The sequence below is a fragment of the Papaver somniferum genome, chromosome 6 (genome assembly GCF_003573695.1).
Source record: "Papaver somniferum cultivar HN1 chromosome 6, ASM357369v1, whole genome shotgun sequence".
Classification (NCBI taxonomy): Eukaryota; Viridiplantae; Streptophyta; class Magnoliopsida; order Ranunculales; family Papaveraceae; genus Papaver; species Papaver somniferum.
In genome coordinates, this window is record NC_039363.1 from 67795494 (window position 1) to 67811467 (window position 15974).

Genomic DNA, 15974 nt, shown 5'->3' on the forward strand with positions numbered 1-15974 from the left:
CTTCAAACGATAAAATTTATAAAATTTCAAGGCACGATTTGTTAGATATATTATATTCTAGTTGATTGCCAATTATACCCTTAGAAAAATAGGACGCATAACAAGTTACGTAGACGTTTTTCATAATTTCAAATAATTATGGGTGTCATGGAAACTGAAAAATATTGTCGGCCTGACAATAAGAAAATAACATTTTTACGCCTTATCCTTATTTTCCCTTTTTAGATTCTACTAACTAAGGTAGATGAAAATGGGGGTGTCCTAGAAAAAGGAAAATTACTATATTATCCTTGGTTACTTTTATGAGTCCAATGAAAATTAACCCGCACCTCCTTCTTTTCCCATGTTCATCTTAATCTCTAGATCTTACTATATTGACTTTTAGACACTTTTGACTTTTTTTTATTGTTTGAACGTCCTTATCTTTTCTATTTATCCTTAGCTAGACTCTGCCATTATTTTTAAAATTCCCTTTACTTAGTCTTTTGTCTCTCTCCACCCACCCTCTACTTCTGTCTATATTGTACCGCCACCGTGTCTCTCTTTCTACCATTGAAAAACATAAATTACTGTTGTTAGCAAGAATACACAACGATCTAGTTTGGGTTTTTATCCGAGATTAATCCGATTAGTAGATTGGTTTTGTTCATATCTCAAAAACACACCCAATATTATTTTTCTTCGGCGGTACATAATTGATGAAAATAACTGATCTATAAGAAAATTATAGATTTGCAGCTAAATTTAAAGGTAAAAATAAAAGCATTTATATTTTGTTTTGGTGATTCTGGTTTGTATAAATCTCATGATGAAATAATAGGTTTATCCATACTGATGAAGGTTGTTTAATTTTATGATAGTCTGATTACAAATTTTTTATTACTCTTAATTTTATAATTTTCAATTGTTTAAATTGATTAGGGTTTCTAATATGACCGGTAAATTAATTAATTAAGGTTCTTGATTCATGTTTACACAGATGATACCATCTTCAATAATCTCTTTCCATGGTGGTTCCATCGTTAGTAACTTAAAATCTTTAATGGTGAGAGTGAAGAAAAACACTGGTGGACTTTCCTATAAAAATCAATTAAAGAGGGGCTACGAATTGGTTATTCTTATTTACACTGCTGGTCTCGAGATGACTACAAAATAAGGACCTTAACGGTGGAAAGGAGCGACCTTATTGCTGTCACACGGATGTGTGTGTGATAACATGACTATTAATTTGATTTACACAAATGTTGTTATAGAATTTCAATCTAATCAATTTCCAGAAGAAAAAAAATCCAGTTTCATTTCATTTTAATATTCTCTCTGAACCCAAGTTTTCTTCTTCAACGGTTCAACTCTTTTTTCGTCGTCATAATCGGATTCATAAATTTTGATTGTTGATTAAACACAACTACAAGTGAGTCGCATGAAGCGTTGTTTTCCTAATTGAAAATACGAGCGTACCCAAATGCACAATCTTTTTATTTCAACCTATAAGTCCGATATCTTGTGTGATCGTCTATGGACAAAGTCGAAACAATACAACAACACGATATTTACTTTACAATAGTTACAATACTTAAACTGATTGACTATAGGATCAAATGTCAAGTAATATGGATTAAATTACAAGTGTATTTACTTTATTATAACTAGATAAGGTGGAAGTAAAGTAAATAACACAAACAATATTTTGTTAATGAGAAAACCGCAAATGCAGAAAAACCCCGAGACCAAGTCCAATTTTTAATCTCTCATAATTAAGTCGCTGTACAAAGAACAAAATCCAACTTCGTATAGTTGATACCAAATAAACTACCCTAGTTACTTAGTTCCCTCAGTATCCCTGCGTCTTCGACCTTTTGGTCACACACGTGAATCTCAAGACATAAATCATTGTCTCAAGTTTCTTTACTCCTTTTGATCGTACTCGAAATAGTAAAAGAATAAATCTGTTTGGTAACCACTCTATTCAATCTTTGGTAAAAGATATGTTGAGTCGTTGAAAAAGGCTCTTATGTTTAATCTAACAAACTCCTTTGTCTGATTAGATCAATCGGAAACTTAATTACTGTTATAATCAATTTTCGGATTTGTAATCAAACAATATAGAAATTAAAGAGAAACTATAAAGTGATGTCGATCTTATCAACTAAATAATCACAAGTCTATCAGAGATAAACAAGATCTAGTTGGATCCCAGCCGATCAACATGTGTGCACAAAATTTACAAGATATAAAAACTAATAAGAAAAATCATATTGTCTTTAAATCTTCAATTGCCTTCTTAATAACCTGCACAATACAAACTGAATCATCTTGTGATCAATCACACACATAACGGAGTCTGTTAACAATGGATTATCACAAGATCTTTAGATGTAACAACGGTTAAAGATCTTGTCGATACGTTGACCTAGTGTGACCCTTATGTCTGAAGAGAAGGCTCTCAAGCACAGTCAAAATAGGTGCAATCAAAGTTTCAAGAACCGTTAGTCAATCAAATCAATAACCGAAAACTAAAATAACAATGCAATTATCTGGATCATGAGGAGAAAATGAACTGACGTGAGAATCTTCAGAGATAGATAAATCTCTTTTAATTCTGTTAATGATATTTTCATATGATCTTCTCATTCTAAGGATTTCCTTATCATGTACATCAGTTTGATTATCAGAAATAATTGTAGGATTTTTTGGAATCCATTTCTGATTGTTTTTCTTGGCATAAATTATCTTTTTCCCTTTCTTATGGAAATTTCCAGTAGGTAAACTATCTTCATGTATGTAAACAGAGACTGTACCGACATGAGTAAAGTGAAACCTTTTTCCAGAAGTGATTATCAACTCTTTCATTTGAACAATTTGAGTCGATTTTATCAGTTTGGGGTATAATCTGTCTTTCTACTGAGGAATGATCTTTCAGTATTCTTAGATAAGACACTTCTTTCAACACTTTTACAGGAATATTTTGAAGAAGCATAAGTTTCTTGTCAAGTGACTGAAATATATATTCCTTATGATCCTTTACGCGGAACCGATTCAAAGTTTCCTTTGAACTAGATTTCGTTTGATCATTAGTAGTTGTAGAAGAAGACTTTTCATTACCTTCTGATTTGATGTAGCTAAGCAGATTACCTTCATCATGATGATATGTTTCAGATGTGTCCATACAAGTCTTGTCATCATGCTCTATAAAATTCGATCAAGGACTTTTGGTTTCTTCATCCGAAGAAATTATAGCAGATTCATTAGTCACAGTCTTAGATTGAAATCCTTGTTCTTGAAATAGTGCTTTAACAAGGCCTTCTACTTTGACAGTGAGATTCATATTATTTTTGGCTAGAGTATCAAGTTGTATACCTTTATCTCTGACTTATTGTTTGAGAAGATTAGATTCTGTCTTTAATCTCAGGATTTCAAAAGACATATGTCTAATAGGCTTTAGTAGTTTTACCAACTTTTTTTCAGCATCTTCTTTGACATCATAGTCGGACATAAAAAAATGTGCTATTGATCATATTAACTTATGGATCATGAATCAAGGAAGTAGCACCATTTTAAACTTTTGAGTATTCACAATCTTGCAGTATGTTAATTGAATCAGTCATTCGATTCAAATTTTATAGGTCGGATCGCACCAAACACAGATTGTTAGCTCTTTTCGTGTTTGCCTACTCTGATACCAATTGAAAATACGAGGGTTCCCAAATACACCACAATCTTTAAATTCAACCTATAAGTCTAATACCAAGTGTGTTCGTCTATGGAAAATAGTCGAGACAATACGACAACAAGGTATACACTTGATAATAGTTACGGTATAAAACTGATTGACTATATGATCACTATCAAGTGTCTTGGATTAACGTACAAGTGTAAATTACTTTATTATAATAAGACAACAATAATGCGAAAGTAAAGTAAATGACACAACAAGGTTTTGTTAACTACGAAACCGCAAATGCAGAAAAACCCCGGGACCTAGTCCAGTTCAGAATTATCTAGTTTCCTACCAACGGTACTCGTAGAGATTCTTGATCCCACATAAGTCATTAAACGAGTGGAAGTAATAGATTTTGCCTAATTAGGTTACTTTCCTCTCCGGATAGATGGCTCCACCAGAAACAACACGAATGAAGTTTGCCTGGCTCTTAGGATAGTTTGCATGAAATGCAACCTCAAGTATTTATAGACCAAGGTTGTTTGGACAACAAGGAAATTACAAAACCTAAAATATTCTCAAGATATGAAATAAAGTACCTAATTTCGGTTTTCCTGTTTTCAATTAATGTCAAACAATATTTCCGAAATCTCTCTTTGAAAATTTCTATTGTTGTTTTAGTACATTAACTAATAATTCTTTTATAGAGTATATGTTTTATTTGTTGGTAATTAAAATATATAAAATTGAAAATCATAATTAAATGCTTTTCAATATTTCGGTTTGGGATCACCTTGAGCATCAAGGAATATATTTGAACAATTAATGATAATACTCATGGACATGAAAATATTCTCAAGATATGCAATAAGTACTTAATTTTGGTTTTCCTATTTCCAATTAATGTCAAACAATATTTCGGAAATCTCTCATAGAAAAAATTCCAATATTAGTTTAACACATTACTAAAATTCCTTATTCTAGAGTTATGTTTTAATTGTTGGAAATAAAAACATAAAGAATTGGAAATCTTAATTAAATGATTCTCAATATTTCGGTTTGAGATCACCTTGAGTATCAAGGAATATATTTGAAAAATTAAGAAGAAGAATTGTACACATGTTCAAATTATGTCGACATCCATAACTTTCCTATCTTAGAAAAACCTATTTCCAAACTCACACACAACCGTGAAGAAATATGTGAACTTAACCAAGGTAGTTAATATCGCGTATCGGTATCATATCGGTCGGTCCTATACACCTATACAAGTGATAATATATGTTTTTAAGGCGATACATCATTTAATATAGAATTTCAAATAATTATAAAACCATAGTAAAAAATAATAAGAATCATACACATATCTCAAATTTCCAAAATACAAGGTGGTTTATTGTGATTGTTGTCCCATTATGCCGGTAAATCTTATTTATTATTCTTCATATTTATCTTTTATATTTCTCTGCCTTGCAATCGAAATATGGTTTCCATCTTATATCTTACCATATAGTCATTGATTTTATATTATAAATATTAGGGCTTTTAATATCGGTTTCCTGAATAAATTTTTCATCAAGTTCATATATATACTTCCTTTAAACAAATGTTATAAAACATTGTTTCCTAGGATGAAATCACACATATTCCCCATACACACAATCACGTAACAAGTTACATAGATTATGTTGATGTCGCACTTACGAAGTTAAAGAGATAAACGTTTTACTTCATAGTTCAATATACTTCCTTGACACATTGATCATAGTAAAATGACCAAGTATAATACTAGAGTTTCATATGTATATAACTTCGCATGTTATGTTTTCAATCAAAAGAGACTTGAAAGATACGTTAGGAATGGAAACAAGTTCAAGTCAATATTACTAACCTCAAGTGGAAGGATGATGTCTTCGTTGTAGTCTTTACTTCTTCACTTCTACAGGTCTTCAGAGTAATACCTGTAAGTCTCAACATTCCTAGACTTTCAAGTCTAACCTAAACGAAGTTGACTCTAGTAATTAATCAAGCGACTCTAGATGAGTTTTGATACTAAAATATGACAATCAACCTTGACATACCAACGCTTGATGGGTTCAACCGAGCTATGCTCTAACACTAATCTTGTACTAGGAGAAGTTATAACTCAATCTAGAGAGCCAGAAATTGAAGAACCAGTTGAAGAAGCTGTTAAATCACAAATCGAGTCAAGTAAAAAAAAGATGAGCGAGAACCAACACAAAAAATGTATACTCGAAGGTAATCCCCAAAAACCCATGTCTTTTTTTCTTGCTTCTCATAAATTAGGTTTGAATGGATGAAAATTGGGTAAATTTTGTAGTGACAGAGTAAAATTTTGACTAGTAAAAACCTCAGCAAAACTTCATTTTATGAAGAACAACACTAGGATCGGATTTCTTCTTCTTCTTTTTTTTCCCGTGTTAGATGAACCTTATGTTGTTCTTGGTATGTTATGAAATATTTTTTTGGTTATCATTGTGATACTAGTCGAATTCATTATACTTTAAAATTCCAAGATGAAAGTTCGATTGGTAATTTTTTGTATATTACTAGCAGAACTTATATTCGGATGTATATTTTATTTTTTTTTCGTGTTAGCCGAATATATCTATGTGTGACATTTGCTAGATTTTTCCAATCGAATTCTACTTTCTCCCTAGCCGAATATGTTTTTATGGAGTCGAACTTATGTTATCTCTATAGCCAAAATTTGAAGTATTAATTTTCCAACTCATCTTTTCTTAGAAACAGGGGTAAAAGAAATATGGAAGTAACTCCATATAATTTGAATACCTCCAATCCTCAATAGGGCGACACCAAAAAATTAAGGGAAATTAACAAGGAATTACAACAAATGGCCTTTACCTTGAGTTGTAATTTGTGACGAACCACAAAAACAAAGAGAAGAAGAAGAACAAGAAGAAAGAAAAAAACAAAAACAACAACCGAAAGAGAAGAAGAAGGCTATTAAAGCTCCGAGTATATGGGATCACATTCCAAGTGATGATAATTTAATCTTTAGATTGATAGAGAAATGTGTTATTTAGTTACAAATACACATGGGTAATCAAAATCTATGAGACCATGGTAATTTATAGTTTAAACCTTAGTTATTTTTGGTTGTCGTTTTTGTTAAGTGTGTATAATCATTTAATGTGATGTGTTTTGTAGAATCATAATGATGCGACGTGAAACTTGAGACACCGGATAGCTAGTCCTTGGGACTTTGATCGAGGTTGATGACGTGGTATCCTTAGTACAAGTATCCCGTCGTTGGCATGTGGTACCTTTTACCTTTACATGAGATTTTACCTTGAGATGTACACAATTCATCCCCCCTTCGGCGAGAGGAAAATCACTTCTAAATATACGAGAAAATTATACACCTTAGTGTGACTGGAAACACGCGTCCAAGAATTTTGGTGATCCAGTGCCTTGGGAAGATTTCATTAATTGGGAGAAACTACTATTGGTTGAGATATAGAATTCTATACAAATGCTAAATATGTGGATGATTTGTGTCATGACCTAAGTCAAGAACCAAAGAATTTTAATTCGATCAATTTGAAGAATTTGACAGACCAGTTTGAAAACTCAAAATATAAATTTAATATGGGAAGTTGGTGATGGACGAGAACAAAGTAAAGCATACTGCAAGAACATACTTTTTATATACTCTAAGTAGCCTTATCAAGTAGTTTATCCTTGATAAGCATAAAGAATGTGGATTAATAGGTAGTTTACTTCACAAAGTATAAATATTATCGAACAAGTAGTTTGTGAGTTTTTGCGAACATAAATCTTGTGGAATCAAGATTGATTGCTTTTGTTTATCTCGATTGATCTTAATTAAGAAGTTTCATTGACTTGGAAATATTGTCATTTATACTCTTCTTTGTGGTTTAACCAAGTTGAATCAAACATGTTTGTTGTTGTTGTTTGATTGACGTCCTAATGAAATCATAGTGGAAACAATTCTGAGCCTGGTAGTGATAGTCTTCATGGCGGATTATGGAGAAACTTTTGACAATGAACTTTTTCTAAGGGATTCATGTGCATTGTCCAAATTGGTTGTAGATGCTGAGGAAACTGAATAACTAGGAGTTAGTTTATTCGGTCTCAACTACACGAGTTTGCATTATAGAAAAGAGTGTAATGGTCAAATCCGGACTAGGTCTCAAGTCTCTACCAAACAATTTTCCTCGTTAATAAAACTTTTATGATACGACATATTTTACTTTCTCAATTATAATTATTTTACTATAATTAAAATAATATATTCCTTGTTGAAATCTAGATTATATCCAAGGTCATCTTGTATGTTTATTCTTGCATCATAAAGATTATACAAGGTGTGTCTCTACATAATTAAAAGAAAAGGAATTGGTGGCGTACTCGTCTTTTCATGAATTTTTTAATTTTCGTTTATTTTCCACGATCACTTAGGATAGTGAAATAACTTGATGGTAAAATCGATGTTGAATATGCATTACTTTGGTTTAGTTTTATAAAGCGGGTCACGATTGCTTGTACTCTTTATGAGATATACAACCTTCACCTTAGAAATCGCCGGTTGAAATAAGAGATCAAACGTTCTGCACAATCATTAGGAAGACACCTTCATCCTGTATAAATCATCGTGTACAAATATATCAACGATGATAGAAGGGCTCAAGATCCCATTTTGATAGTTTCACTCTCTAGCAGATACTCTCATCTTTAACAACTATTTGGGGATGCATGAAAATTTCCAGCAGTAAAAGACAACTCAATGGGTACCTTGATTTTGAAGTACCTTGATTTTGAAGAATTATAAATATTGCTTAAACTTTCTAGTTTTAGATATAATTTTGTTTATCGCCTCAACCGAAGGATGTGCTCATGTAATCTGTTTAATAAAATTTGCCTAATTAATATATGTACAAAACTGAACCAATTTTTTGGTACAACATATATATATGCTATTAGATCATACTGTAAAATCAATTGCATATCAAAATAAGTGATGATTCTATGAATACAATAAAACCATATAATTTTAAATATATACGTGTACTGTTGGATCAAACCGTAAATTTTTTTTTTCATCTAATTCTTGAGTCCAATCGCTTCGTCTCTTGTATTATCTATTTATGTACTCTCTTCACTCTTTTATCTGCTTCTCACCATTATCCACACAAGATTTCCTTTTTTGGGTTAGATGTTTTTCGATTTCACTTTGTTTGTTTAGTTTTAGATATTATTGATTTGATCTAGGAATAAATATGAAATGTTTGAGATCAAGATGGAGAGATGATTAGAAAAACAAAAACGATCTCAAAAAAGTATCACTTGATATTTCATCTCTAAGTGGGTGGAGTTTTGTTACGCCTCGCCTGCAAGACTGTACTATAGCAACACTATTTTATCTTCGGCTCAGGGTGTTCAGCAGGGAGACCCCCTCGGACCATTACTTTTTTCTTTTGCATTACATCCATTAGTTTAGAAAATATCCACTCAATGCACGTTGGATCTTCACGCATGGTATTTAGATGACGACACTATTACTATTATTGGTGACACATTGGAAGTATCCAAAGCTTTACACATAATACAAAGTGATGGTAAAACTAGAGGGCTATACCTCAATGTTAGCAAAACTGATCTCTTTTGGCCTACCCAAGATCCCCGAAGTTTTGCATATGGAATTTTCCCCAACAACATCAGTAGACCTTTACTTGGTGTCAAACTCCAAGGGGGCCCCGTAAGCTTGGACATGCAATTCTGCAATGACATGGTAATGTCTAGGGTGAAGAAAACCATCGACCTGATGACGGAAATTAGGAAGCTAAAGAATCCTCAAAGTGAACTACTATTATTGCGCAACTGTACAGGGGTATCCAGGTTATATTTTACAATGCGCACTACCGATCCAGTAGCTCTACAACAAGTTAAAACTCATTTTGACGTTCATATCCTACAATACTTGAGACAACTCATCACAGCTGATGGTGCTGGGTTCGGTCTTTTGCAACAGCGTATTGCAACATTGCCGATTAAATGTGGTGGTCTAGGCATCTATACAATGACTGACACCATACATTAATGCTACTTAGCATCGCAAATTCAAACACGCCAGCTGCAGAGTACTATTCTTCACAACTCAAATGTCTCAGAGTCAAGCTTCATCTCTCAACATGCCTTGCACAATTACTTACAGGTATGTGGCTTATCTCCTTCAAACTACAACATCAATGACACTTCCCCCCATCCTATGCAGACCTTGGTAGTACCCTACTTTTATGCCGTAATGAAGGAGATGCCGGATAAATTTCAGATGACTGACAGAGACTCGATTTTGTGGCAATGTAACAAATCCAAACATGCACAAGACTACTTGATGGCTATCCCCATTAGTGTGCTCAACTAGTCCATAGGGCCAAGACAGTTTGCTTCTATATCGTGCTACATATTAGGCATACCACCCTTTGATGAAGACAATACGTGTCCCAGTTGCGGAAAAAGGATGGATACTTTTGGTGATCACGTGTTGCACTGTACTAAAGACGTTGGAATCAAATTCCGGCATGATTTAGTTCGCGATGTGCTTGCGGATATATGTTTTAAATCTGGTGTTCCTACCTGAAAAGAAGCTGCTTTGGGATTTTTATCAGATAACGACCAAGATCTAAGACCATCGGACATTCTTGTACATAATTGGGAGAACGGTCAAGATGTATGTTACGATGTGATGGGTCTCTCACTTATCACTGGTGGCGGGGTTCGTACTTTTATACCTGGTCAAGCCATCTCCAATGCGGTCACCCACAAATGCAAGAAGTACTTAGACAAGTATTTGGCTCATGGTTACGGTTTTTGTACTTTTGCTTTCACTACATTAGGCGAACTGAATGATGACGATGTACTCTTTTTAAAGAGACTAAAAAATTGTTTTTCAAGCCATACCATGAATGGCAAAGTGGGTAGTTTTCTTTTTCACAGGATAAGTATTGCTATTCAGAAGGGAGTTAGAGCTCATCTTGTTGCTAGACCCAGTTTCTTGTAATCATCTTGGTACAAAATTAAAGAAAGAACAAATAATCTATGTAGTATTTTTTTTTATTTGAAGCATGAAAAATTTATTAGATTACTACGGGGCTATTACATGAGGGTATCTGATACCCCAAGATTTATCAGTTACAACATCATATTGGAGCAGAGTGTGAATAACAGTCTTCGGACCGGGGTTGCATCGGTGGGGAATGTTGGAGTCGAAGTCGAAGATCGAATGGCCTTCGGTCAATGCTTTCCGCAAGAAAAGTTGTACTTTTGATGGACAAACTAGTGTCCACAGGGATTTAGTTGATGGGAGAGGGGTTCGATGCAATCGAAGGAAGTTGCTAGACAGGCATTTGCATCCATATGCTGAGGAGTTCTGCACGAGTGATATCTTTATATCTCTTGTTTTTTCAGCTTGATCCATCTCTTTTAAATGTGCCTTTAGCTCTGGTTGTTGCTTGAAGAAATCTCCGAACAATGTCCTTGAATGATCCGGTGCAAGCAAAATACAACTCGAGAATAGAACTAATAATATTACTACTAGAGGTACTACTACTATTAGAGATAAAAGAAATAAGAACAATTACAGACTCAAACTTGATTAAGCTAATGCAGTACAACCTCAAACAAGACTAACCTAAAAGGATATATTGAACCTAATATAATACTAGCAAATACAAAATATAAAGATGTCACAAAAGTCTGGATTGGTATCCACCGACCCATAGAGATGCATGTTAAGGCATATAGATAGTTGTTAGTCTGTGGTATTTGAAACTTAAAATCTGCAATGAAGTTTCTAAAAATTGATCATGATCATTACTGGTACGAGTTTACTGCGACGATGCTGCTTCTGTAGAAGTTTAGAGTTTTTATATATATTCAGGTTTAAATATGGCTCTTGAAGTAAAATAGAAGGCTAGCTCTTGAAGTGAAATAGATAGTTGGCTCTTGGAGAGATATAAATAGGTGTTTAATGATTGCACAATGGGAAATACTGGATCTAAATATGTTATAATCTCAATTTTTCGCAAGCAAACGAATTATAAAAAAATACAGGATAGATAATGTGTAGTTGATTGCAAAATCCTCATGAAATAAGGATAAGTCAGAGATGGTTTAAGAAAATACCCATAGATGCAACTAAAATAAGGTCCAAAAAATCATACTTCTAGAACCCAATCCAAATCAGAAAGATTCAAACTTAAACAAAAACAAATGAAATTGCAAAACAATTATCTTCACTGACAAAATTTAGGGAAAACACCAACGATGAACATGCGATTTTTTTTTAATCGAGAAAAACATGGACAAACATGAACCACATAAGTGACCAACTAACAACCATTACTTCACACTCCAAGGAATAAGAGCATACTACTAGATTTGAAACAACATGAGAGGTGTTTAGAGAAAAACTACGCATACAGAGAACAACAATTGGGATAAACCAGCTAGAGTACTTCACCTGTCCATAACTTGGACAAAGTGAGAAAAAAATAGATAAACAAACAACCAAAATAAACGAATCAGAACTCAAGCAAAACTTACATGGAACGACAAACCAAATCGAAACCCACACATAAAAAGATAGATCTGAATATATAAACATAAACTGTTTGCAGCTATGAGTAAAGGGTTTTGAACAATTATGTAATAACATGGAATATTATCAAAGAATAGATAAAATCTATGACCAGACAATAGAGGGTGAGTTATGCGGCTGTGATTCAGGGATCTAAAAATATTGTTTTGGTTCAATTGAAAGGATATTAAATCTACCTGATTGGAACAAATTCGGCTCACATATACCATATTATATCCTTCAGATCCAGCAATAAGAGCAACATAAAAAACCCAAAACAACAACGAAGAAGCTACTCCATCCAATCGATTTTTTTTTGAAGAAAATCATGATCATACCACAGATCTAAAAACTAATTAGCCTATATCATCCCTAGGACCGGTGGAGAAGGAGATTTAGTTGAGAAGAAAGGGAGATTTTTTGATTGATTTGAACATTAGGGTTTCACAGAGGAAGCGGTTTCTGGAAAGAGACATAAGGAACTCTTTTGCACTCAATTGGGAAGGTAAAACAAAATAGATGTACAAAATTCATTTGTAGTATTATTTTGTGATACTTTGATTATTTTATTTTTTTCATATTGAATAAGCATTGTCTAATAACAAGGAATTAGAAACAATCTTGTCAGACCCACGGAAGTTTAACACTTCGTTTTTGCACCGAAGGAAATCGCACGGCCTGAATCCTGCATGCTTATCATCAGATATGATAAGAACAGACGTGGGTCCCACTATTCTTTGAATCACACGGATTGAATGTTTCGGTGCAAAACTTGGGTTGCCTTTTTCGGTGTACCAATCATTATTGAATTAGAAATAAAATCAACTGCCTGACCAAGTGGGAGAAACATCTTCTCTACGGGCAAGCTTACATGTCGCGGACATTTTTATTTTTGAAACTATCTTAGGTGGGACTTGGGCTAATTGATAAATTTTCCGAAACATTAAGAAGGAATCTGTAATATTACACGTAATGGAGGGGGTGGTAGCCTTTCCACCGTAGAGAAAAAGTAACGGACCAAATTTATTTAAAGGAGGACAATAAAAGTAAGTTATTCCCTAACCGTCCTTTTTCTTGAGAGATGCTGATTTTATTTGTGGCTAATACGGGATTATAAAAACAGTGTTCATTCTGAGTTCTTAATCACCTCTAATTCTCTCTCTATATTTCCCCGTAATTTTTTTGTTTTCAGATTTTCGTTGTCTTTCAAGCTTCCTTCATCTCCTTCAAGCTATTGATCAGGTATTGCACTCCTCCCTCTCTTTTGTCTGTGTCTAAAATTTCTTGGGATTTATATGATGCAAATTTGTTAGAGATAGTCCAATTGAAATTTTTTAAATTTGAGTTATGGAAATTATTCATGTTTCCAAAGGATCAATATGTTTTCACGTTGGCTTAAAAAACAAAAAAAATCACGTCCAAATTGTGTAGTGGATTGCTGGATAAATCAGGATGTGTGATTTGTTATTGACTTCATTTCATAAAATTTGATAAAGCAAGACTAGCATGAAAGTTTTCATTTTTGGCATGTTAATATATCAGTTAAAAGATTAAACGGTTTTACTGATTGAAAATTACCATGATACTGAGGTTTAATGGTGATTTTTTTCATTACGTGGGATTGTTTTCATTACTGTTTGATCCCACTTTGCTACATGAGATTTTAGGAATTGGATGACTTGGTTGTTGATATTATACAAAAATCTCAAATTCATCAGGTAGTGCTGCCTAATTTTTAACTCGTTAAATTTGTTCTGTTCTAGATCTTTACTGAAAAATATTGTAGTTGTTTTGAATCGTTAAGTTGATTAGTGAGGGAGCAATATATGATGGACAATTTGACCTGTCAGGGGTTGGTAGGGAAGTTTGCCATCCGTTTGCTCTCCTTAGTCACCACTTTGTGTTCGGTCCTGGCTACTGGTGGGTTTCTTAAGCTTTTGCTACCTCCAAACGACCCTGCTGGTTACTAGGTGTAAGTCTACGGACCAAAGTTATTGGGGAAAAAAAGTATATGTTGGACCATTTCAGTTAACACTCTTAAGAATCTACACATATGTGGATGAATTGGGAATTGGTCCACAGATTAGCTACTTAATCATAATTGTACTTTAACAATGATGCAGCTTTGATTGATGAGAAGTTTGTCAGTTAACCAGATCAGATTTCTACAGTAAATTTTAAACATATTGCACGTATGTGTAGATTTGTGAATTTTAATCAGACCATTTCAGTAAATTTTAATCAGATTTGGCAATCCATGAACTGCTGAAAATTTTATTGTTGCTTGTCGAGCAATGAAAAATATAAAAACTGATTTGTGATGCATTTCACTTTTTTGGGTTTCAACTGATGATAGTCTTGCTTCTGGTCTGCGTTCTAGCATCTAAATCAAGAAAAGCTTCAAGTTACCTGTTCTTAATTCCTACAGCCAACTTTCATGTCTGAAGTCGACGTTCAGATTCCCACAGCCTTCGGTAGGTCTTGTCTTTAACTCATTGAACCTGCTATTCTGTATTTGATACTTCGATGGGTTCTTTCTAGTTTAGGGTTAGTTATTATCTGTTTCTGGGGTGTCATTTTTGGGTTATAGATCCGTTTGCTGAGGCAAATGCTGAGGACTCGGGTGCTGGGTCAAAAGAGTATGTGCATATCCGGATACAGCAAAGGAATGGTCGGAAAAGTTTGACGACAGTGCAAGGTTTGAGAAAGGAATTTAGCTATAACAAGATCCTTAAGGACCTAAAAAAGGAGTTCTGCTGCAACGGTACTGTTGTCCAAGACCCAGAGCTAGGCCAGGTCAGTAAAAGCCTCTCTAGTCTCTATTCCATTTAAGGGTTCATTTTATCACTAGTTAGTTTCCGTATCTCTTTGTGTTAATAGTGTATTGTTATGTGACTGCAGGTTATTCAACTGCAAGGGGATCAGCGAAAGAATGTCTCCACCTTCCTTGTTCAGGTAAAAGAATGTTACTTTTTCAACAGGTTAAGGTTAATTACGGAGTTACATTTAATAGCTTATCCGTCTATTCTATGCTATTTAACAGGCCGGCATTGTGAAAAAGGAGAGTATCAAGATCCATGGTTTTTAAGCATTTGGTTCTCTTCTAATTGGTTATTTTAGGGCTTCCTCGTTTGGATTGTAGGTCGAGATACAGTTGCCTCACTTCAAAAGGAGCTTTCTCCCTCCGCATGATATAGATATAGATTTTGTATAATACCCTCAATCTTTAATGTAACGGGGTGCTAAGTAAGTTTGTTCTACTGCTGCTTTTGTTTGTAATGTTGGAGATTGTGCATTCTCGGGAAAGCCTTTATTTTAATATACAAATCTTGTATCCTACAAATATAAATTTTGATCATAGCTGGCTTGGCTTTATCTTGCCCAACTCTGATTTATCGTCTGCTATAAGGAAATGAACATGGCATCATACACTGCCCTTTCTGACGCATATTCTATCGGGTTACTGATTACCTTCACTCAACAAATTAGATGTTTCTCCAACTGCTTTCATGTTTAATTAATTAGGTATTCGTAACTTTTGATGTTATTTATTTCCATGGTAGTTAACACCTGCACTGTACTTTAAATTCACCTCTACGCCTGTATCTGCCAGCAGGTTTTGAGTGTGACCGACTCCAGTTGGTATCTGCCTGTTTGAGTCCGACTATCCAG

The 15974-nt window shown here is 33.9% G+C and overlaps 1 protein-coding gene across 2 annotated transcripts; it reads left to right on the plus strand.

Annotated features, from left to right (window-relative positions):
• The first annotated feature begins 13381 nt into the window (after positions 1-13381).
• LOC113287865 (protein translation factor SUI1 homolog) lies at positions 13382-15746 on the plus strand. 2 transcript variants are annotated; one of them, XM_026536727.1, is made up of 5 exons: positions 13382-13544; positions 14683-14776; positions 14893-15098; positions 15204-15257; positions 15346-15746. In XM_026536727.1, the coding sequence occupies exons 2-5, from the start codon at positions 14740-14742 to the stop codon at positions 15388-15390; spliced, it is 342 nt and encodes a 113-aa protein (XP_026392512.1). In that variant the 5' UTR covers positions 13382-13544; positions 14683-14739; the 3' UTR covers positions 15391-15746. The 2 variants fall into 2 exon arrangements, with proteins under 2 accessions (XP_026392512.1, XP_026392513.1); XM_026536728.1 differs by having other exon boundaries at positions 13397-13544; positions 14659-14776.
• Positions 15747-15974: the final 228 nt, after the last annotated feature.

Coding starts and splice junctions, on each gene's coding strand:
- LOC113287865 (XM_026536727.1), top strand. CDS start 14,740: ATGTCTGAAGTCGACGTTCAGATTCCCACAGCCTTCG. Junction 14,777..14,892: donor TCAGATTCCCACAGCCTTCG/GTAGGTCTTGTC, acceptor TTTGGGTTATAG/ATCCGTTTGCTGAGGCAAAT. Junction 15,258..15,345: donor TCTCCACCTTCCTTGTTCAG/GTAAAAGAATGT, acceptor GCTATTTAACAG/GCCGGCATTGTGAAAAAGGA.